Consider the following 24,967-nt stretch of genomic DNA (forward strand, 5'->3'; position numbering starts at 1 on the left):
CAGGGGCATGGATGATCTGTGGAAGGGAGTGGGCTGGGGCAGGGTATCCACATAAGATGTGGATACCCTTCCCCAAAATACAAGGGATAAACAAGATGGACACTAGAGCGGCTTTCAGGAAAGGAAACAGAATTTGAAAAAGATGGATTTGGGTGTATTAACGGGGGTAGAAAAAAATAATGGTTTTGGATGGGGGAAGATAAGAGATGGTGGTGAACACCTGTTTTATAGACCTGGAGGGAGGAGTGGGATTGAAGAGAGTGTGCAATGTCTACGTGGATACCACTGGGTTCACATCAAGAAAATAATACACAAAATTCAGTAATAATAATAATAGTCTTATATAGCCCCATCAAGCAGAGTAAACGACCCTCATGGCGCTTTACATTATCATGCGAACGCACACACACCGCACATACACACACACACCAAAAACACACACCACAAAATTCAGTGACATAAATAAAAATTTCATTCAGGCTCGTGGGAAAATCTTTATTCTTCACTTATAACCCGAAAATCACACGAATGCAGGCCTGGGGCCTTTGAGGCCCTGCATAAATGTTGTTGTACTACAATGTTATATCATTATTTTCTTGATATGAGCCTCATTATATGCTCCTATAACTTGGTCACAAATAATTCAGTGCCAAAAAAAAAAAAAAAAACCCACCTTTAGAGGCCATTTTTCCCTGCAAAGCGGGGGTTGGCCTTTTTCGGGCACCGTGGTTGTTGTTTTTGTTGGTCCCTTTTTGAAGCAATGTTTTACGGCCGGATGCCCTTCCTGCCGCCAACCCTTTTTGTCGCCTTTTATGAGAAACAGGGAATTACCAGTGAACTGGTACTCAATTAGCCGACCTCGGAAGGATGACAGGCTGAGTCAACCCCCCTGGCATTAATTCAGCGATCAACCGGGATTCGAACCCAGGATCCTAGGATTCTAATCTGGCACCCTAGCTGCTAGCCCAACAAAGTGACAAAAACATGAAAATTAAAAAACTTTACACAAATACATGCGTTGGGTCTCAGGCCCAATGGCTGCGTCGGTGTAGGATTTTTGACAGTTGTGGACATATACATTCTACATAAAAGGATCAGTGAACCATATTTTTTGAGCAAATACTCCTCCATGAGCCTCAACTTTTTGAGAAAAAAAAGTTGAAAAACCAAGAACAAAAAAAAGAAATTGCAAAAAAAAAAGAATTCATTACTTGTATGGGATTCTTCCAACTAATAAGATCAACGATTCACATTTTCTGAGCAAATACACATCCATGAGCATCGACTTGGATTGAAAAAGGACATGAAAGAAAGAAAAAAAAACAAGTCAGGAGACGACGATGGTTCACGAGCAAGCGGTATTCAATGACAAAGGACGGACTATAACAGAAACAGGCCCGGACTGGGGGGTCGGGGGCACGTGGCAGGTGTCGGCCCCCGACATGCGGTGTACATGCCTATTTACAAAGGGCCCCAATGCGCTGCGTGCACAGGCCTTTAAGAGCCAGCTGTAAGTAATTGTGTGTGGTGCTGGCTTGGAAATGTCAAAACGAAGGTTACTGACCTTGAAATGAGAGAAAATAATGTATAATCAGTTATGAGGTTAGTTAGCTACATAATACTGAAAATTCGGTTCGATTCTGACAACTTTGAAAATTTGACCTTTGTGACCTTCAAAGGTCGAAGATTCTGAAATTTGTTGGAAAACTTATTTCATGATGTATGTGATAATATAAAGCTCATGTACAACATTTCACCCTATCAGGAAGCGAACAATGCAATAAAACCATCAAAAATCTACTTTTCTAAATTTCGTGACCTTGTCTTTTTTTCTTTTTTGTATACATAATCGAGGCTCGTAAAAGAGCTAACATTTATCACACAAACAAATCAAACAGACAAACAAACAAAGTATATAAAAAGGGGAGCGGCAGACAAGATGGGGAGAGAAGGAGAAGCACATAAACACATTTGAGAGCAGGGACATCGGGAATGTGTGGGAGGGAGAGGGCTTGGGGGGAGGCGGCATGAGAAGGGGAGGGGAGGTGGGAGAAGTATAAAACAAGGACACTAAGGACTTCCAGGAAAAGTTGGTATTTCGAAAAAGTAGTTTTGGGGTGAAATTAGCGGGGGCAGAAAAGATCAAGGTTGTGGATGGGGGAAGATAAGAGATGGTGGTGAACAGCTGTTTTAAAGACCTGGAGGGAGGAGTGGGATTGAAGAGAGTGAGGGAGTTTGTTCCAGAGGCAGGAGAAAAGAGGAATGAAAGAGTGAAGGTGAGCAGAGAGTCTTGATTTTGGCAGTTTAACCATAAGAGGGTTGCAGGCAGATCTTGTGCGACCTGTAGGAATATTTGTGGGACAGAGCCCAGAGAGAGCTGGAGGAGCAAGGCCGGAGAAGAGTTGGTAGAAGACAGAAAGACCACCAACCTGCCTGCGGTGAGTGAGTGAAAGGCCCTCGGAGTTAGTTTCATCGCGGGAGATTCCAATGATTCTGAAAGCTTTGGTTTCAACAGCGTGAAGACGAGCTAGGTGTGAGGCAGGAGCACCAGCGCAGAGGGGAGAGCAGTATTCCATTGAGCTGCGGTAGAAGGCCTTGTATGTGGTGAGGAGCTCAGGCGTGCCAAGGAAGGACTTCGCATGACAGAGGATGCCCAGTCGGCGACTGGCTTTGGAGGCCAGCTTGGAAATGTGGTTTTCCCAGGAAAGATCATGGCAGATAGTGAGACCCAAAAGCTTGAGTAACAGAACTTCTTGGAGAGGATTATTCAGAAAGTGGATGGGAAGGTTGTCCAGTCGGTCTTTTCAGAGAAACATAAGTGAGAGTGTTCGCCCTTGGGGCGAAAATGAAAAATCGAGCTCCGTGGGGCTAGACACATGACATTGGCCGAACCAAATACCGAACAGCCTGTCAGATTCCACCAAACCCCTCGGAGAAGATGTAGAACCCGATTGAACCCGATTACCCCCTAAAAAGACATCTTTTTCGGGCGTGGCTCCGCTCACAATGGGTGCAATACGCCCACTCTCGGCAGGACACAACTAGATCGTGATATCAACCTCCCACCCAAGTTTCATCAAGATCGGATATCATCGGGTAGTTATGCTGCGGACAGACAGACACATACACATACACACCCATGACGAATATAGTGGTCACTTGATAACTCATGAACCAATAAACCTCTTCTTTAATTTCTGAGAAGTGTTGAATTTGACAGTTTTCGAATTTGAAGCAACATTTCTAATTGCAACGAATATTCATGATTATGCAAATTAGTTAATTAACATAATTTAGGGGGATGCACTGTGGGCTTCACTGGCTCCCAGACAAAAAAGGAAGTGCACATATGGAATTGGAGCTTCATCCCTGGTGTTGGCTTAGCGGTTAGGGTGCCGGCTTGGGATCCAAGGATCCTGGGTTCGAATCCCGGTCGATTGCTGAATTAACGCCAGGGGGGTTGATTCAGCCTGTCATCCTTCCGAGGTCGGCTAATTGAGTACCAGTTCACTGGTAATTCCCTGTTTGTCGTTAAAGGCGGCAAAAAGGGTTGGCGTCAGGAAGGGCATCCAGCCGTAAAACATTGCTTCAAAAAGGGGACCGAAAAACAACAACAACCACGGTTCCCGAAAAAGGCCAACCCCCGCTTTGCGGGGAAAAATGGCCTCTAAAGGTGGTTATTTTATTTATATATATTGATGATTTGTCACACAAACTGAAAGGAAACAGTGTGATTAATTACAATAGTCAGCTTCACGGTGTGAATGATCACGGTGTGTACCCCGGTTTAGAATATCACGGTGTGTACCCCGGTAAGAGGCGACCAAGGGTTCGCGTCAGGAAGGGCATCCGGCCATAAAAACCATTGCCTCAAACAGGGAACCATGATTGTCATGGGGCCCGCAAGGCTAACCCCCGCTCTAGCGGGGAAAAATGGCCTTAAAACGATCATTCATATATTCATTCAGTCAGGTTCACGATGTATTCTTGTTCAAAATTGATGGAGATTAGCAAACGAGTGCGTTTTTGAGAAGCTTATGGCATCAGGAATCTGAAAATCAATGTTTACTTTTGCGCAGATGCCTGCCTAGCCGCCATTTTGGATTTCAAAATGGCCACCATAAAATAAGAATTTCCGAATATCTCAGCTCTTCAATGACATAGAAACTTCATTCTAAATGCTAATCCTATGTTTCCAGGCCCAAGGAATCCAAAGATTGTCAAATTAGTGATTATGAACACCAAAAACCAAGAAAATAAGAAGTTTGTGAAATTATATGTTTGTATTTGTTTGTATTACAAGGTGCAAGTCCGTTTATTCCGCAGCTCGTAACGCTCCCACACTCGTTGGTGGATCTCCAACTTACAAAATAGCAGCATCTTCCTTTGTCACCATCCCACTTCCTCTTCCATTATGTATCTGCACGACATCCGAAAATTCAATAACATTGAAAAGAACACAACGATTGACCTGCCGGAAACACCCTCGTAAAAAGGTGTCAGTCCCACCCATGCAGGCTAATAGAGGTGCACATCATTTTTCAAAACAGTTGTTTATTTCCCGTGGCACATCTCCCTGACCCCTGTGTCCATCTCCAGGTGGGACAAGAAGTACCACGTCTGGCATATTTTGACCATTCAAGAAATGTCTGCACTCAGTGGAGAACGGTTTACACCTTCCTAATCCATCTGCTCTCGAGTACTCGGGTCATTTGGTGCTCATCTTGCACCAGCTTTATCGAATTCCACGTAAGAATGATCATTTCACATATAATAACCCCGTGATTCTCCAAGATCTGTTCAGAACGATTCATGTTTGCTTGAGTGACAGCAGTTGATTGCAAATGATGATGCTCAAGACGTCACCGATTCACAGCCATCCTGAGAACCGACAGCGCCATTGAAGCACAACTCCGACAGACGAGCATCATCCCCACATTGTGCAGACATTCTCGTGTGAACTTCAGTTGCTTTGATGTTCAAAAGCACCTGTCCTGAGATGGATGTTCTCCTTCAAAAGGAACCAAGATTCACCTGTTCCGGAATGCCCTTGTTAGCCGTCATCGTTTTACGCAATGCTTTGAGCGGCACTGATCTGACTTCCTGCGGAAGTTCCTTTTGGTATTAACAATATAATTGCACAACAATTACACATTTAACAAGCATGTTATACAATAAATAGTCTCCATCAACCTTGAACTCTCCAAGTAGCTTTATTTTACAAGAGATGGTTTCAAGAGAATTCCCTCTTGACTTGTGTTTCCAACTGGCATTAAAATACCTCAAATCCAGGTGAAGCAACCCCTACACCCACTTCCCCCCGCTCGCCCTCCACCCCCTTCCCCCCGCACCCCCTTGCCCCCGCACGCCCTCCACACCCTTCCCCCTATACACCCTTCCCCTCGCTCCCCCTCTACCCCCTTCCCCCTGCACCCCCTCCCCCCACACCCCCTTTCCCCCGCTCCCCCTACACACCCTTCCCCTCGCTCCCCCTCAACCCCCTTCCCCCAGCACCCCCTTCCTCCCGCTCCCCCTCCAATCCTTCCCCCCACTCCCCCTCATATCTTCAGTCGGAATGGTAATAATGGCCAGAATTGTAACCCCTTAATGTCAAAAGGAAATAACACCCAAATAAATAGATACCCAAATCACCTCAGATCCATGGCACGTAACAGCACAGCAGACACATCAGGTGGTGATGGAGATAGAAACACTTTCTTTTTTGGTCAGAAAGCATGACACAGAACCAAATAGTCATCGCACATTTGCAGACCTTACAAACATAGAGTGATCATATTGCACGAGCTGCCCAAGAACCAGAGGGACCAGCACTCGTCCACAATGGTGTCTTCAGAAGAGCGTAAGAACAGACATCAGGAGATCGGGTTCAAGGCAAGAGTCCTGGGTGACCCCGGCGGCTTCCACATCCGCTTGCACGGACACTTCCCACGCAAAGGTAACCAAGGCGGCAGGTGCCTGGTGCAAAGAAAGGAAAGCCATGCCATAGTTGGGATCATTGCCTCGGGCCCCAATTTCGAGCATCTCTTCCAAATAGGAGATACAGTAATATTAATATCCTGTTGGTGGTTTCGTTTCATTGGTATTTACCTCATGAGATAACTGCTGATCACAGATGGTGACATCTACAGCAATAATAAATGGCACTTTCAGATAACTTACCAGTCTTTTCTCAACCAGCAGGGCCTTGTCCTCAGGAAGCTTGTGTCCGTCAGGTCCAATCAGCTCAAACGGCTGCCATTTGTTGTGCAGGCATGATCGCACAAACTCAAACAAATTGCTCATCGTTTCACGTGCGTAGAAGGTTCCTGCATTGTGGATACAAACCGGCTCACCTGGACTGTGCTTCACAATCCATTTTAACATCTATCCTCGAGCAATCTTGACCCAGGCCACACCGGCCGATCTTACAAGTGACAGAGCAGCAGAATAGCTGAGCGACCACAAACAGTGCCTTCAGAAAGTATTCACACCCCTTGACCTTTTTTACAAGTTGTGTTACATCTGAATTTAAAATGAGTTTTTTGTCACTAATCTACACAAAATACCCCATAATGTCAAAGTTAAACTTTAAAAAAAAAAGGTTTTACAAAATAATTAAATATGAAACACTGAAATATCTTGAGTCAATAGGTATTCAACCCCTTTGCTATGACACTCCAAATTCAGCTGAGGTGCATCCAATTTCCTTTGATCATCCTTGAGATGTCTCTACAACTTGAACCGAGTCCACCTGTGGCCAATTCAATTATTACCCTCGCCTGAGGAGAGGACATTGCATTCAAATCCATTTGTTTGTCCGCACAGAATAAATATGATTTTCTCTGCAACCGTTGATCCGATTGACAGGAAATTTTCACCATAGGTGCAACTCCACCTGTATAATTTTTTCAATGATAATTATGACGTCATAGGTCACGTGGTATGGGCGCCATCTTGGAAAAATGGGAAAAAATGCACCTCTATTTCCGAAAGCACTGCATAGAAAAATAATTGAGACATGGCTCATTGTAAAGAACTCTCTATGGGGAATAACATATGTTAATGATGATGTCATCGGTGCCTCCATAATGACGTCATAATTCGACAAGTACAAAACTTCACCCGATCAAGATGCAATTTCTTGAGCATCATCTAGGGCAGCGGTTCTTAACGTGGGGGGCGCGACCCCCATGGGGGGTCGTTTGGGGTTTTCCGGGGGTCATAAATAACATATCAATTTGTTGAGCCCATTTTTAGGAACCTAACAAAGGTACATACCACACACAGTATTTTGTTCGCGTATGCGCGTACGTCACGACCCCCAGGTTAAGAACCGTTGATCTCGGGATAAATTGGTGGAGAAAAAAAAAAGATGATGTCATCGGTCATTTGTTTCGAACGCCATATTTGTTTTAACACAACAGCCTTAAAAACCACTGAAAACACGTCCTGGCGAGGGTCTGCAATCTCTGATTGCTCTTTCTAGTTTAAGGTTGTATAATCAGAAGAGTCAGAGCTGATGCAGCGTACAACAAACTATCTGAGTGATGTGACAGCCAGAAGTCTTGGCTGCAGTAATGTGGACACGTTAAACTGTTACTCATAATAGGAAGCCTTGTGGCGAGTACCATAACCATGCAAATGGTCTGAATTACCTTGTAACAGGTGTCCATCTGGCAGACGTATCCTCAGCAAAGCAAAGTTGTATTTGCGGATCTCCCGTTGCAATTCTTTGTCTCTCATTACCTTTGTTCGAAGCATGGCATGACGTTCAACCTCTTCCGTCCTGCATGAGAACAGAAAATTCACAATAAGCAAAACATAAAAGTTCATGTAAATGCGAGAAAATCCCATCAGGCCCATGACAACCATCTCACTGGAGCATAGCACCACAGATTAATTACGACAAAGTAAGATTCACACAACAGGAATAACTACACTTACTGCCATTGGATGGTGGTGCCTTAACAGTTCAGGTCATGGCATTACGACCTCAGAGTCCTGAGCTCAAACCCCAGTCATGCACAAATAACACCAGACGTGTCGATTCAACCTTTCAAGGTCAGAAAATGAGTACCAGCTTGCTCAGAGTACCAGATGAACAATAGTTGATCTGGATTAAGAATGGCATCACCCCACCCACCCAAGTGGTAGAAGCTAGTGAAAGAGGGTCCTGCAGGTCGCCGCAGACTTTGGTCGACAACTAACCTTCCTGTCATTGAAGTCGTCTCCACTTGAGAGGTAATTTCACAGTTGTCATAAAAAAACCCTCCCCGTCAAACCAATGTCCTCCAAAAACCTGAGGGGAACCAATGCAGTAATGTATGATTGCGTGCCGTCGTCTGTTTTCCCCACTTGGCCACGACGACGACGACGAGGGCCCACCTTTGCTGCTGCTCTCTGCGGATCTCTTCAACAGTCAGGTTGTAAAACTCATTAGGCAGGTTGAATCTAGCTGCTTGAGTCGAGGGTCTGAACAACTTGCGATCGCGGTTTAGCTGAGCACGGGTCGGCTCTGCACTCTGCAGCCGATTGCACAGTTCGTGCAATTTCTCTGGATCAAAATCTTCGGGCAGCACCAAGTAATTCTCCTCGACCTCTGCAATCACACAATCACAAGGTCAGGCATCCAAAAAAAAAGCAAACCCACAACAGCTAGCAGGATCAGAATGTAGGAAAAATGTCTTGTCAATCCAAAAGTTTTTTCACAAGATTGTGCAACTGAAAAAATAAAAGGCATACAGATGTTTGTATTTGGAATAATGCCCTCCCCTCTGGGCTGGCACCCCCTCTTCACATCTATTTTCTGAAAAAAAAAATCATTCTTGCCATCACCTTGCTCAGGAAGAGGAAGAGACTTCATTTCAAATCCAACAGCCTGCAGGAATTCTTTGGTCCCTTCGATGCACATGACCTTTTCCTACAGAAAAAAGTGATTACGATGAAGAAGATTGTAGGATGAAATGAAGAAAAGAAAAAGGAGAAGATTTTATTACTGGAATAAGAGGGATAAAAGATGGAAATGAGGGGTGGAAAGAATAGCAAGTTGTGCGTAGTAGACAAATGTACAAGAGTGCAATCCTGTACAGATGCAAGAAGAAGTTTGTCATGTGCTGTATTTCTCATATATATGTGTGTGTATGTATGTATGTATGTATGTATGTATGTATGTATGTATGTATGTATGTGTATGTGTGTATATATATATATATATATATACGTCCCCGGGGTTAAGACCCGTGGGTGACAGATGACCGAAATGAGCTTTGACTCCGAGGCGTACTTCAAACCGTTGCGGGATCGTCTTTGGCACGTGCGGGAAAGGCCCGAAGCCTTATCTGATCGAACGGCCGACACTGGGTCAATCCGAACCCACAAACACAAATATGGGACAGCACAATCCACAATACAAGAATGAAATGCCAAAAATAAAAGATTTAATGAAAACAAATGCAAGAGACAAAAATGAAAGGCGAGGTAAAAACTATAATTCCTAATTGAGCCGTCTCCATTCAGATTCGTATACAAACAAGGGAAAAGATTAAATAACAAGCGTTACACCTAGGTCCCCCGTCGGTGAAGTGATGTGATTGAGAAAGTGGAAGACGCAAGGCGGCCATCTTGGATTTTGACGTGGCGACCCAATATACAATAGTGTTCTTCCTTATGCCGAGATACACCCACACACCAAATTAGAAGTTGGTACTTCGCTTATTTTTCAAGATATTCATCTCACAAGGTTCAGACATACATGGCGGCAGCCATCTTGGATTTTGACGTGGCGACCAAATTTTAAACAGCGTTCTTGCTTGTGCCTAGATACACCCACACACCAGATTAGAAGTTGGTACTTCGCTTATTTTTCAAGATATTTCGCTCAAGGTTCAGACATATATATGGTGGCGGCCATCTTGGATTTTGACGTGGCGACCCAATTTTCAATAACGTTCTTCCTTATGCCGAGATACACCCACACACCAAATTAAAAGTTGGTACTTCGCTTATTTTTCAAGATATTCATCTCACAAGGTTCAGACATACATGGCGGCGGTCATCTTGGATTTTGACGTGGCGACCCAATTTTCAATAGCTTTCTTCCTTATGCCCAGATACACCCACACACCAGATTAGAAGTTGGGACATCGCTTATTTTTCAAGATATTTCGCTCACAAGGTTCAGACATATACATGGCGGCGGCCATCTTGGATTTTGACGTGGCGACCCAATTTTAAACAGCGTTCTTGCTTATGCCAAGATACACCCACACACCAGATTAGAAGTTGGTACTTCGCTTATTTTGCAAGATATTCTGCTCACAATGTTCAGACATACTTGGCGGTGGCCATCTTGGATTTTGTCGTGGCGACCCAATTTTAAACAGCGTTCTTGCTTATGCCAAGATACACCCACACACCAGATTAGAAGTTGGTACTTCGCTTATTTTGCAAGATATTCTGCTCACAATGTTCAGACATACTTGGCGGTGGCCATCTTGGATTTTGTCGTGGCGACCCAATTTTAAACTGCGTTCTTCCTTATGCCTAGATACACTCACACACCAGATTAGAAGTTGGTACTTCGCTTATTTTTCAAGATATTCAGGTTACAAAGTTCAGACATACATGGCATCAGACATACATGGCGGCGGCCATCTTGGATTTTGACGTGGGTAGCACCCACACACCAAATTCGAATGCGGTCCTTCGCTTACGCACGCACGCACACACGCACGGACGGAGGGGAAAGCCATAGTCCCCCTTTTGCTCCGCTGTGCGATGGGGGACAAAAATAAATGAGGTTCCTGCAGGCCGGCACTTAACTCTGGTCTCAACAAGGGTGCTTGGCGTTCATCGCCTCCAAACCACCACGCGGGAAGCGCACCAACAAATGGCGCTGAAAACGCCCAGGCGTGAACAAGCAGCCAACCAGCCCTTCCTCGCTTCCACCATCAAGCGAGACGTGGCTCTCTCCTCCCCCAAAAAGCACCACAGTCAACAACACCCCCTCCTGTGACGTTACAAAACTTCCAAAAGCTCCGACACATCTCCTCATCAGCGCACCCGAGACAACAGCGCCCACTCGTGCCGATAACCAGAACGAGAGAAAATGCAACTGCCTCCAACAAACGCCAGGATCAGCAGAGAGAAAATGTAGTCTCCAACAAACGCCAGCACAAAAGAGAATGCAACCGCCTTCAACGAATGCCAGCGCCAAGAGAGAATGAGACCGCCTTCAACGAATGCCAGCACCAGAAGAGAACAATATGGCAGACGGCTTCTTATTGCTCTCCTAGCTCTCAAATGTTCCACGGTTGACGTCACACTCTGTCCAATCACCGACGTCCCATTACATCAGTCCATTGCCACAACCAATTGTCATCTTTGAAACGGGGCCTCACGGCCTTGCTCGACGCCCAATGACGAAGATCAAGGCGTGGCCTCCTCGTCACGAGCTGTCGGGAGGGGGCGAAGGGGGGGATTTGGGGGGGGGGGGGGGGAGTCTAATCTCTGTTCGGGAATGTTCGGATGACGGGGTTCCCTTGCCGATCGGCAAATGCTGTTTCTGTCGGCCCTGGCAGCGTTGTGAGTGAATGAGTCAATTACATCGCTGTTGTTGTTTGGTGGGCTTTTAATAGTAATAAAGATGGAAAGAAGGTCACAGGGAGCAAATTGCACACTGGGGTTTATTAATCTTACGCCCTAGAACTAGTTAACACAAAGGCCACGCCCCTTATGGCGACATGCAAATGCTCTTACCCGGACAGACGGCCTACTTACTACATCAAGATTCTTCGCGGCATACGGGGCATTCTAAACCTACACGATTCTAACTTTCCTAAGATATTTCATGCCGACCCCCACAAACGTAACTATATATATATATATACCGCTTCCGGTCCGGTCTGGAGAGGATGCTGGCGTTACTTGTTCGCCGCTTCTCCGACTGGGTCATTGTACATAGTCTGCTTTTCTGGTGGTCGTGGCGGCTTTTTGGCCATTGGGACTGCTCTCTGCTCGGTCCCGGCTCTGCTCCTGGCTTCGCCTGTCCGGCTCTTCCACTGTTGCCTCAGGCCCGCTCCCGTTGTTTGCGACTGTGGCTGTTTGCCGCTGCGGCCGTTTGCTGCTGCGGCCTTTGTTGTCTTGGCTTGCGGCTGCGGTCGTTTGCCGCTGCGGCCTTTGCTGTCTTGGTTAGCGGCTGCGGTCGTTTGCCGCTGCGGCAAGGCCTGCTCGTCCTCCTCAGCCTTGGCCACGTACCCTTCGTACCCTTCGCTCCTGCCTGGCATGGCTCTAAGGTACTCCGCCGCAAGGCTTCTTCTGCTCAGCACATACTCCACCCCATCATGCATCTCTGCAATCAAATACCACTGACTCCTGCGACGACCCAGATATATTCATAGAGGCTCTGGTCGTAAGTTTGTTTACTTGCAAACAGGTCACTCCATTCCCGTACTCTGGTCGGCTCAGCGCACTCCCACTCATCGTCCCAGCACACCTGGTCACAGCAACGCACACGATCGCACCTCCTGTCTGCAAACCCTGGCTAAATCACCTGGGTTCATCCCCACCGTACAAACCAACATGAAGCTCACTTTGTTCAATATCCGGTCCCTCAACAACAAAAGCCTCATCCTGAACGACTACATTCTGGATAATAAACTGGACTTTCTCTGTCTCACTGAAACCTGGCAACAACCACTGGACTACTTCTCACTCAACCTCACTACACCCAATGGATATTCTTACATCAATAAACCATGCTCGGAGGGCCGAGGTGGTGGAATTGCCGTAATACACCGACAGGACATCAAGACCAGCCTCATCTCCATCTCCTCTGCTCCATCATTTGAACACCTGGCTTTTAAACTCTCTGGTCACACGCAGTCAGTCATGGCTGTCGTCTACCGCCCTCCCAAACCACACCCATCATTCCTGTCTGACTTCTCCTACTTTCTGACCCAGCTCTGATCCCTCTCCCCCTCAATCCTCCTCCTCTGTGATTTCAATATCCACATGGACTCCACTGACTCCACAATAACCACTGACTTCACTGATTTACTCACCTGCTTTAACCTCACTCAACATGTCAACTTTCCTACCCATAACCGTGGTCACATTCTGGACCTTGTCTGCTCTACTGGATTAATTTTGCACCATCTCTCTGGCTCCAACCTCACCCTCTCTGACCACTTAGCCATCACTATGACCATCAACATCCCCACCCCAGCACCAAGGCATTATCGCACTATCAACTTTCGTAAGCTAAACGCTCTTTCACCTACCTCATTCTCATCCACCCTCTCTGAAAAAATGTCCACTTCTCCCTTCGTTGACCTCCACACCCCTTCTGACCTCACTGACTACTACAACCACACTCTCTCCTCCTGCCTTGACCAGCTTGCGCCTATAAAAACCAAAACAGTTTCTTTCACCCATTCTGCTCCCTGGTTTACCCCTGAACTCCGCCTGATGAAAACTCGTGCTCGCCAACTTGAAAGACTCCGCAATAAAACAGGTCTCACAATTCACTCCCAAGCCTACAAGGACCATCTACAGCACTACAAAGATGCCCTCTCCCGCGCCCGCTCCGCCTACTACTCTCAAATTATCCACTCTGGCTCTGGAAACCCAAAAGCACTCTTCTCTACAATAAACAAACTCCTCATCCCCCTGAACACCACCACCCAGTCATTCACAGTAGACAACTGCATCTCCTTCCTTTCATTCTTCCAATGCAAAATTGACATCTACAACAGCTTAACCACCACTGCACCCGCTCCCCCTCAAACCACCTGCCCCCCCTTATCCTGCCAACCCCTGTCTCAGTTCTCCCCAGTCTCCCCTACTGACCTCTCTGAACTCCTCATAGGAATGAAAACTGCCACCTGCACTCTTGACCCCATCCCCTCCAGCTTTGTCAAGGCCTCCCTTCCTGCTCTCTCTCCACTCATCACTGCAACAATAAATTCCTCCCTGTCTACAGGCATCGTCCCACCATCCCTCAAAATTGCTGCTGTTACCCCCATTCTGAAAAAACCTGGACTCAACCCTGACACCCTAAATAACTTCAGACCCATCTCCAACCTACCCTTTCTGTCAAAAGTTTTGGAACGCGCTGTGGCCACTCAACTCAAACATCACCTCTCTGCCAATAACCTGTATGAAACATTCCAATCTGGATTCCGCTCCAACCACAGTACTGAAACTGCTCTCCTCAAAATCAACAACGACCTTCTCCTCTCCTCTGACGCCGGCAACCTCAACATTCTCATCCTCCTCGGCCTCAGCGCCGCCTTTGACACCATCAATCACACCATCCTCCTCACCCGACTTGAAACCACCTTTAACATTACCGGCACTGCCCTCTCTTGGATCAAATCATACCTCTCTGACAGACGCCAGTTCATCTCCATCAATAACTGCAAATCCCCCACTGCTGCCCTCCCCCAAGGTGTCCCCCAAGGTTCAGTTCTTGGCCCCCTCCTCTTCATCCTGTACCTGTCCCCCCTTGGTCACTTAATCCGCCGTCATGGTCTCCAATTCCACTGCTTCGCCAATGACATCCAGCTTTTCATCTCCACCAAGTCCATCTCCACCGCCACCCACTCTATCCTGACAAACTGCATCACTGAAATAAAATCCTGGCTTCAAATCAACTTCCTCAAACTTAACTGATAAATCTGAAATAATCATCATTGGCCCAAAAACTCTCACCAAATCCACCCATAACTTTGCCCTCAACATCGACGGTTTCCCAGTATCCACCTCCCCTCACATCCGGAATCTTGGCATCATCTTTGACCAAACCCTTTCCTTCGACAAATACACTAAACAGATCACAAAGTCAGCTTTCTTTCACCTGAAAAACATTGCCCGTCTCCGCTCATCCCTCTCCTCCACGGCTGCAGAAACCCTCATCCACGCCTTCATCACCTCCCGTCTGGACTACTGCAATCGCCTCCTCTATGGTTCACCCTAAAAAATCACCAATAAACTCCAATACATTCAGAACTCCGCTGCCTGTCTACTCACCCATTCCCGGACCCGTGACCACATCACCCCCGTCCTTTACAAGCTTCACTGGCTCCCCATCTCCCAGAGAATCCAGTACAAAATCCTCCTCTTGACCTACAAAGCCCTCCATAACCTGGCCCCATCCTACCTGACTGACCTCCTCTCCAGACACACTCCCATCCGCAACCTCCGCTCTGCTGGTACCAACCTCCTGATCCCCCCCCCCCATCTGGACCAAATCCAGATCCTGGGGCGACAGGGCCTTCTCCATCGCTGCTCCCACCCTCTGGAACCTACTACCTAACACCATCAGAGACTCCTCCTCACTCACCACATTCAAAACATCACTCAAGACCCACCTGTTCAACACTGCATTCAACATTTAACCCACAGCATTTAACCCCTGACTATCTCTTCTCCTTCTCCTTCCTTTTGCTTTGATTATTTACCTATTGATTTTTGTCTTTTTGCACTTGTTTTTTTTGTACTCTGTCAAAGTGCCTTTGGGCTTCTTGAAAAGCGCTATATAAAATAAATGTATTATTATATATATATAAAAATTTATATTACTAGGGCATGCCCGTACTATATATATGTATATCTAAAATTATATCCCCCCCCTCTATTTACATGAAATGGTTTGGTCCATTCGCAAAGCCAAAGCGAACGGCTTGCGAGTACGGTGACAATCCCCCCCCTCTATTTACATGAAATGGTTTGGTCCAAAGCGAACGGCTTGCGAGTACGGTGACAATCCCCCCCCCCCCCCCCCCCTCTATTTACATGAAATGGTTTGGTCCAAAGCGAACGGCTTGCGGAGTTTGGTAAAGAAATCGCCATAGCATGCACAAACGCGCAGGAAAGCGAAAGAATCGCAAATTAGTTTTAATTAGTTTTAAAACATAGTTTAACGCCAACATAGTTTGCCAACGTGAAATAAATGAATACGCTCTCAAATGTGCCGTCCGAGGCAGAGTCTGTTCGGCACGTTCGGCACACGTGATAGCTCGCTGCTCTCTGATTGGTTGAATCGTTTTTTGGACATAGCTCGGTAACTACTTCTCCGATTAATATGAAACCTTGAAAAGGCACATCCTCAGGTCCCCAGCAATATACCTGGCAAGTTTAAAGTATATCGGACCCGTGGTTGTCGAGAAACAGCGGTCACAGACACACAGACATACACACAGAGATTACTGGAATTATAGATAGATATAATTTATAATCTATTTATAATTTATTTATCATTATTTTAGCTCTTACACGAGCCTCGATTCTGTATACAATTTTTAAAAAAAAAAAAAAAAAAATTCTAATTATATTATAAATATATATAACAATATATATATATATATAACAATATATATATAACAATATTGTTGTGGATATGAGAATTGTGTTTTTTTTATTGTGTAGTACATTGTAAAATATCACCCTCCTTCCTCCAGTTGTGTATAAAGGTCAAAAGGGCGTCCCTTAATTAGGTCATATACAATCACGTTAGCCAATCATAGATTTCCTCCTTGTTGACAGTTATTTCCTTATTCGGTGTAGGTTAAGGCTCTGTTCCCACTAGTTGACATTCTCCATTGCACCAAGTGAAATAAGGTAGATCCCCTTTCATTTTCATTCCCAAAGCCTCTACTGCCAACTGCATTCGCCGCCATTGCCCATGTGCTCCAACTCGGAGAAGAAGGGCGTGGCCGCCCATCGTCATCAAGAGGTGGAGCCAAGAAGCCCCTACGACCAACCAAGAATGAGTGGGTATGGCTCAAGAGGGCGGGGTTATAAAACCCGTTGCATCAGCCCCCACCGAGAGTTGCGCCAGGGACGGCAGATGAGTTCTGAGTCCAAGAGTTGAGTTGCGCCAGGGACGGCAGATGAGTTCTGAGTCCAAGAGTTGAGTTGCGCCAGGGACGGCAGATGAGTTCTGAGTCCAAGAGTTCAGTTGTGCCAGGGACGGCAGATGAGTTCTGAGTCCAAGAGTTCTAAGAGTTGCGCCAGGGACGGCAGATGAGTCGAGACGAGCCCTCGGAGAGAGAAGGGAGACGCGTCCTGAGGTGAGCCAGAGAAGCAGCTTTGGCTCCACCAGCAGTTTTGGCTCCACCAGTAGTTTTGGCTCCACCAGCAGATTTGGCTCCACCAGTAGCTTTGGCTCCACCAGCAGTTTTGGCTCCACCAGTAGTTTTGGCTCCACCAGCAGTTTTGGCTCCACCAGCAGCTTTGGCTCCACCAGCAGCTTTGGCTCCACCAGCAGCTTTGGCTCCACAAGCAGCATTGATTCCACCAGGCAGCGTGGGCTCCACCAGGCAGCTTCGACCCGTTACCCCGCGGGAGCCAGATTGCGGTGGCATCGGTGGCCGTCGAGGTCCAGCCCGACGTCCCGTGCGGGATCAAGCTCCAGCCAGCTCCGTGCCTTCCTCCCCTTCTCTGCCGTCCCAAACCATTCCAGCCAATCGTTCCTGCCTCCATTCCCCATTCGTGTGAGTCCGTCTTTGTTTGTTCTGTCCTGGGTTAAGTAAGACTGTATAGGTAAGCTAAGTTTCACTGTGTCCTTCTGGTCCGTCCCTCTTTCTGCATTATTTTATTATCCTTCCTTCTTCCTTGGTTTCTTTCATTGTGTAAATAGTAATAATAAATAATAGTCGTATTTCCAACCTTTTGCCTTCGTCTTCTTCTTCTTCTTCACATCCGTCGTCTTTGTCTTTTCCCAATTGAATACCTGTGGCACGATTTGGCCAACGTTTGAGAATCGGGTCTAGTCATTGTTAACGGTTTGGGCCGCGGCTGCCATCCGCTCGGCAAATTAATATCTTATCCGCGGTCGCGAACGAAGCTGCTCACCGGCCTTTCCGGAGGTCGCGGTACAGCTTCAGGGACCACGTCGGTCAGTAACAAACGAGGGGACTAATCCCCCCTCAAAGGGGAACCATAGGCCGACGTCGGGTTCCGTAACAATATATAACAATATTGTTGCGGTTTTGAGAACCCCTCACTTTGTAAATACTTGTAAATAATATTCCATCATTTAAAAGGTTAAAGGTCGCACCCATAGTTAGTCCATATACAACACGTAGGACACCATAGGAGCTTTAGTTATTTCCTTATTGTGTGTCAGATAAGGCCGTGTTCCCAATAGTTGAATCTACGTTGCATCAATGAAATAAGAATAGGTCCCAATCCATTCTGGCCATTTTGCCAACCTCTCTCTCTGAATTCTATTACGCGCCTCCGCTTGCCAGCAGCGTTCGCTGCGTTGAGCTGAAGTTTGCTCAAACAAACGCCATTGAACATGCGGTCTCCGGCCGAGGAAAAAGGGGGCGGGACACGAGAACGAGGTGTGGCCCTGTCAACTCGCCGTCAAGGGCGGAGCCGGTGAGCCCTCGCCAACCAACCAGGGCTGAGGTGAGCTCACTGGCGGGCGTGGTTTCGAAGTGCGCGCATTGATCTCAAAGCGCATTATATAAGCGCAAGCGCGTAGTCCTTTTACGGACTGCGCAGGGGACCATCGATTGTAACGGACTTCATGCGGGGGACTTCATTCGACGGCCTCCTTTTGCAAGGACTTGAAGGACTGCGTGCAAGAAGAACTGCGTGAGGGTGCCCCTTTGATACGAAGAGAGAGAGAAGAGAAGAGAAGAGAAGAGAAGAGGAGAGGAGAGGAGAGGAGAGGAGAGAGAGGGGAGAGAGAGGAGAGAGAGGAGAGAGAGGAGAGAGAGAGAGATATGGCACGCTATACGGTTATCCCGTTCGTAGCATCCCAGTCCCCCCCCCCCCCCCCCCCCGATACATCTGTAAGGTCCGCTCGTGGTCAACGACACGCGGCGCGCTACCGGCCTGCTTCCATCACCACCATGGCACGAGTCGGGACCAGGCGAGGAGCCTGACCATCTGCCTGGACCTTCCTCCCCTACCCACTACAATTCCATGTGATTGTGTCTGTTTGTCCTGGGGTTATAAGCTAAGACCGTAAAGATAAGATTGCCCTTTGTCATTTTGTTTCTTCTTCCTCCTGTATATTCCTTTCGTTTCCTCTTCTTCTTGGGTGAAAATAAATCACCTTGTTATTTCTTGGTTTTCCTAATCCGATCGCCTCCGTCCTTTCTTTCAATTGAGTACCTGTGGCACGAGTTGGAAACCGCTCAGGATCAGGTTAGTCTTTGTTAATGGCTCGGGCCGCGGATTGCTAACCGCTCGGCAATTTCCATCTTATCCGTGGTTCGAGCGGGAGTTATTTCCCTGCTTTACGGTCAGGTTAGTAAGTAGGTATTTGGGACTTCATTGACCAATCACCCTAGCTAATTCTGACCGGAAGGAGCGTCATCGCTTCCAGGATCGGGGGACGGCCAGCTTAAAAGACAAGGGGATTAACCCCCCCTTGATAAGGGGAGAGCCGACCCCCGAATCCGCAACAATATATATATATATATATATATATATATATATATATATATATATATATATATATATATATATATATATATATATACAGTGGAACCTTGACTTACGAGTTTAATTCGTTCTGTGACCGAGCTCGTAACTCAAATTGCTCGTTTCTCAAATCAAATTTCCCCATTAAAATGCATTGAAATGCTATTAATCCGTTCCAGCCCGCCAAAAACCACACCAATTTTTTTTAAAATATACAGTATATATAAAAATATCTCGCGCTTTATATTTCACCTGTATGCAGCATACAAGTTGGCAGGATGGCCTGGACTGGAGGTATGCACACTTGACTCTAAACTGTCCAGCCTGGGTTTGAATCCCGACCCAGCTATAACCTGTCATGGGTGAATCACAGGCAGGGTGATTCATCAATGTGTGTACCGCTAAACTGGGCGCCCCGTTTGCGTCCCATTAGTTGTTGGATGTTAAGGATCTCACCGTGTTTTCCACAAAGAGAAGGCGAGCTATCGCCGGCACTCTGAACAAGTTGTGGCCTGGCATGCTCTTCTCCTCTGCCGTTATATACGTACTCCTCGGCACCTCGCTCATGTTTTTCGACGATTGCGTGTTTTATATCCAAGCACAAGTTTTATATAAAACACGACGATTGCGTGTTTTATATCCACAAGTTGTGGCCTGGCATGCTCTTCTCCTCTGCCGTTATATACGTCCTCCTCGACACCTCGCTCATGTTTTTCGACGATTGCGTGTTTTATATCCAAGCACATCATCCTCTTCTTCTTCTCAGTACCGTGTTTTCCACAAAGAGAAGGCGAGCTATCGCCGGCACTCTGAACAAGTTGACGGCAGAGATACTGTACTTGCACGGCAAGATAACCACGTGACCAGAACCCACCTGGCGGCGTAAACTCAAAATAACCAACATGCGAAAACAAAAATGCAGCGCTATACGTCAGAGATACTGTACTTGCACGGCAAGATAACCACGTGACCAGAACCCACCTGGCGGCGTAAACTCAAAATAACCAACATGCGAAAACAAAAATGCAGCGCTATACGACAGAGATACTGTACTTGCACGGCAAGATAACCACATGACCGGGTGGCGAAAGCTCGTAACTCAGATCTCGGCTCGCATCTCAAATCAATAAACCGCCCGAGCGACGGCTCGTATCTCGAAAAACTCGTAAGTTGGGGCACTCGTAAGTCAAGGTTCCACTGTATATATATATATATATATATATATATATATATATATATATATATATATATATATATATATATATATATATATATATATATATATATATATATATATATATATATATATATATTGTTGCGGATATGAGGATGGCATTTTTTTTGATTGTGTGTATTGGATTGTGGTAAACTGCTGTGTACCATTGGTTGGATATGGCCCCTCTTGCCTCCAGAGTTGTATAAAGGTAAAAAGGGCGTCTCGGTAATTAGTCCATAAAGCATACACGTCAGCCAATCATAGAATACCCCTGTTCGATAGCTTATATCTTATTATGTGTCTTAGGGTAAGGCTGTGTCTCCCATTAACTTAAATACTCCATTGCACCGAGTGAAATAAGAGTAGATTCCCTTCATTCCCATTCCCAAAACTTCCATTGCCCCTTTCGTCATTGCCAGGCCTCAATTGCCATCGCAAATTACATCCCCTCCAATTGCCGCCATTGACCACGAGGCAGGGTCGGAGAAGAAAGGCGTGTCTCCACCTCGTCATAGAGGGGAGGAGTGAGCCAGCCCCACTCAACCAACCATGAACAAGGGGTTTGGCTAGAGAGGGCGGAGGAAGAGCAATCGGGGAGGTTCGCAAAGGTTGAGGGGCGGGGCCTATATAACCCGCCGGCGGGGCATTCCCAAGAGGAGATGAGCTTTGACAGAGTTGAGACAAGGAGGGAGGAGACAAGAGCTGGGGCGTCAGAGCTGAGCTGCGAGCTTGAGCCACCGAAACTGCATCTACAGCAGCTTGAGCCACCGAAACTGCCTCTACAGCAGCTCGAGCCACCGAAACTGCAGCCACAGCAGCGTGAGGCCTGGACGGCAGTTTGGAGCAGGGCCGCGAAGGAACGGCGGCTGCCCAACGAGCCGATCGTACTGCAGGACCAGTTGGACCTCCCTATCCCGCCAGCCATCCACCTGCCATCTCTATCATCATTCCCCATGTAAGTGTGTTCGTAGTCTGTCTTTTGTCTTGTCCCTGGGTAGTAAGTAAGCCTGTTAGATAAGCTAAAGATTTCACTGTGTCACCTGCGTCTCATGTCCCTGTAAATAAACGTGACTGCTTTCTTTTTGCTTATATGTGTGGATAATAATAAACCCAGTCACTCTTCTGTACGTCTTCTTCCTCTTTGCATTCGGTCGCTTTAGAGTTTTCCAGATTAACCAGCTGCGGCGCGATACGGCCAAAGTTTGGGGTAAATCGGGTTTTAGTTAGGGGAATAACTGTTCGGTCGCGGAGCCTCCGCTCGGCAAACATACCATCTTTAACCGCGTACCGTAACAATATATATATATATATATATATATATATATATTGTTACGGACCGCGGATAAGGATGTTGGTTTGCCGAGCGGATGGCACCGCGGCCGAACAGTTACCCCGACTAACCCGATTCCCGAACGTTGGCCGGATCGCGCCACAGGTATTCAATTCAATAGGGAAAAGACAAAGGCGACATGGATGTGAAGAAGAAGAAGAAGACAAAAAGGTTGGAAATACAACTAAATTTATTCTTACTATTTACACGCTCAAAGTAACCAAGGAGAAGGAAGGATAATAAAATAATATACAGAAGAATCAGAGACAGTGCAATTATTAACTTATACAAGCTTAATTAATACCCAGGGACAAGACATACAGAACAAACTCACGTACACAAAAGGATGGAAAGGCAGGAGGTGGATGGCTGGAGGGAGAGGAAGGTCCACGGGTACTGCAGCACGATCGGCGCGTTTAGCAGCCGCCGTTCCTTCGCGGCCGCGCTCATAAACTGCCGTCAAGGCCCCCCAAGCTGCTGTGGCTGAAGCTGCTGTGTTGCTGCTGTGGCTGCTGCTGCTGCTGCTGTGGCTGCTGCTGCTGTGTGTACGTCGCGTGCTTTCTCCAGGACTCGTCTGACTTGTCTGGTCCAACCACACTTTCGCTTCTTGCACGCGCGCTTTTATAGCGCCTCAGGCGATCAAGCCGCCGGCCTTCAGGACACGCCCATCGGTCAGCTCGCCTCGGCCCTGATTGGTCGGCACGGCCCTCTGGCTCCGCCTTGATGACGATGGGCGGGCACGCCCTTCTTCCCCGAGCTGAGCACATGCTTAATGGCGGCTTTGGGGCGAAATCAACAACCCACGGCTGTAGCAAACCGGGGAAACTGCCCAGTGCAGTTGGCAATGGAGGCTTGGAGGGGATGTAGCTGGCAATTGAGGCTTGGCAATGGAAGTTTTGGGAGTGGGAATGGGGAATGAAGGGAATCTATCTTATTTCACTTGGTGCAATGGAGTGTCATCTTAATGGAAGACAAGGCCTTACCCTAATACACATAATAAAGATATAACTATCAACAAGGGGGAAATCTATGATTGGCTGACGTGATTGTTTATGACCTAATTATGGGACGCCCTTTGACCTTTATAAATAACTGGAGTAAGGAGGGTCCAGAATAAAGCAATAATAATAAAAAAACACAATAAAAAAACACAATCCTCATATCCACAACAATATACAGACTTGGCATTTAATATGGAATCTTTTTTTTGTGGGGGTGAACTTACTTTTCAAGATGTCTTAGAACCAAAAGTTCATTGGAATTATGTTGAAATAATTGTAGATTTTGTTAATGTGACCTTTTGAAGAAACAAAAACCACATTTGACATTTCGAAACAAATAAATTGATCCTTGAAAGTGATGTAAACTGATATCGAACTCAATTCACGGACAGTACTGTGTTAAACTTCTGTACGTTTTCCAGAAGTATCTCTTTATTTTGCACATTAGCCAAAAATGTTTTTAACAAAAACAAAAGTTAAATTACGACTGGGATTACGGACAGTAAAATTACAGTTCAGTACTCCGTGTAACCCCTACCAGCATTCAGGAGAGCACGTACACGTTGAGGCATGCTGTTCACGAGATTTGCCAAGGTTTGGACAGGAATTGCTTGCCATGCAGTGACAATAGTCTGCTGCAATTCACGCACAGAGGTCGGCTGCTGGAACAAGTGGTCAATTTGACGTGTTAATTCTGCCCACAAGTTCTCTATTGGATTCCTATCCGGGGACATGGCAGGCCACTCCATATGCTCTACACCACGGTCAGCAAGAAAGTGTTGGATCATGCGAGCACGATGAGGCCGTGCATTGTCATCTTGGAAGACAAAGTTTCCTCGAAAGGCTGTACGAGAAAATGGAAGCAATGTTTCTTCCAGAATGGCCCTGTACTTGAACTGGTTCAGGTTTCCATTCAGAACAAGCAGGTCAGTTTTGCCCCCTGGATGAAAAGCAGCCCAAACGGTCACCCCACCACCTCCAGCCTGGACTCTTGGCACTATACAATCTTTGTTGTAGGCTTCATGCACTTGTCTGCGCACTCGGACGCGGCCATCTTGACGATAGACCAGAAATCTAGACTCGTCACTGAAGATCACGCGATTCCAGTGTCCTGGCTGCCATTGACGGTGCTCTCTGGCCCACTGCAATCGGCGCTGGCGGTGTTGTCTGGTCAGGCGTGGCTTTCTCAGGGGACGCCTGGCACGATAGCCTGCTTGAACCAGTCGTTGGTTGACTAGCCTTCTGGATACAGGCACATTTGTCAGTTGCTGCCACTCAGCCCTAAGCCGATTCGCTGACTTGGTACGGCCATTGCGGACTAACCGGTGCAGCTGGCGATCATCCCTCCTTGTGGTTCTGCGGGGACGTCCTGGCCTCGGTATTGGAGTAGGGACACCCCTCTGAGCATTTCGTTTCAGGATCTTTGACACCTAAACTTGAGTGATGCCATACTGCTGAGCAATAGCACGCTGTTTCATGCCGTAATTTCGTAAAGCCACCACTCCATGACAAACAGCATTGTCGAGTTGACGGACCATCTCCAGAGGAAGCGACAATAACTTTTGGAGACGTGCAACAGTTGTTTTCCACTAATACAGAACGCAACAACCCTTGTATACCCGACTGTGAAGCCAATCATCAAATGCACCTGTCCGTACATTTTGCCACGCTACCTGTGATATAATCCTGTTGTTGACTTCTTTCTGCGACAGACAATCAGTGACATGGTTATTTTAACAAATGAATCACCAAAGTGTAAAAGAAACTCACCAGATTGATATACTGAGTTAAGAAAGTAAACCCAAGTGAAGAAAAAAAAAATATTCCATATTAAATGCCAAGTCTGTATATATATATATATATATATATATATATATATATATATATATATATATATATATATATATACACACATAGTGTAGCAGCATAGCAAACCTGTTGTGCATTTTGTGATACAAGCACCAAATTTGGTACACT

At 46.5% G+C, this 24,967-nt stretch overlaps 1 protein-coding gene across 3 annotated transcripts in view; it reads right to left on the reverse strand.

Moving 5' to 3' along the window:
* Positions 1 to 481: 481 nt before the first annotated feature.
* UBXN6 (UBX domain protein 6) overlaps positions 482 to 24,967 on the reverse strand; it is a 91,642-nt gene continuing 67,156 nt past the window's right edge. For 2 of the 3 annotated variants that reach the window (XM_078772502.1, XM_078772504.1), the window contains 5 exons: positions 8,836 to 8,920; positions 8,386 to 8,599; positions 7,656 to 7,786; positions 6,181 to 6,326; positions 5,700 to 5,976 (listed from right to left, as the gene is read on the reverse strand). In XM_078772502.1, coding sequence (XP_078628628.1) covers positions 5,851 to 5,976; positions 6,181 to 6,326; positions 7,656 to 7,786; positions 8,386 to 8,599; positions 8,836 to 8,920 — 702 coding nt within the window. In that variant the 3' untranslated portion in view covers positions 5,700 to 5,850. Of the gene's footprint in view, positions 4,421 to 5,699; positions 5,977 to 6,180; positions 6,327 to 7,655; positions 7,787 to 8,385; positions 8,600 to 8,835; positions 8,921 to 24,967 lie in introns of those variants that run through there. The other variant, XM_078772503.1, reaches the window with a different exon arrangement.

The sequence above is a fragment of the Myxine glutinosa genome, chromosome 2 (genome assembly GCF_964187855.1).
Source record: "Myxine glutinosa chromosome 2, kmMyxGlut1.1, whole genome shotgun sequence".
NCBI classification, from domain to species: Eukaryota; Metazoa; Chordata; class Myxini; order Myxiniformes; family Myxinidae; genus Myxine; species Myxine glutinosa.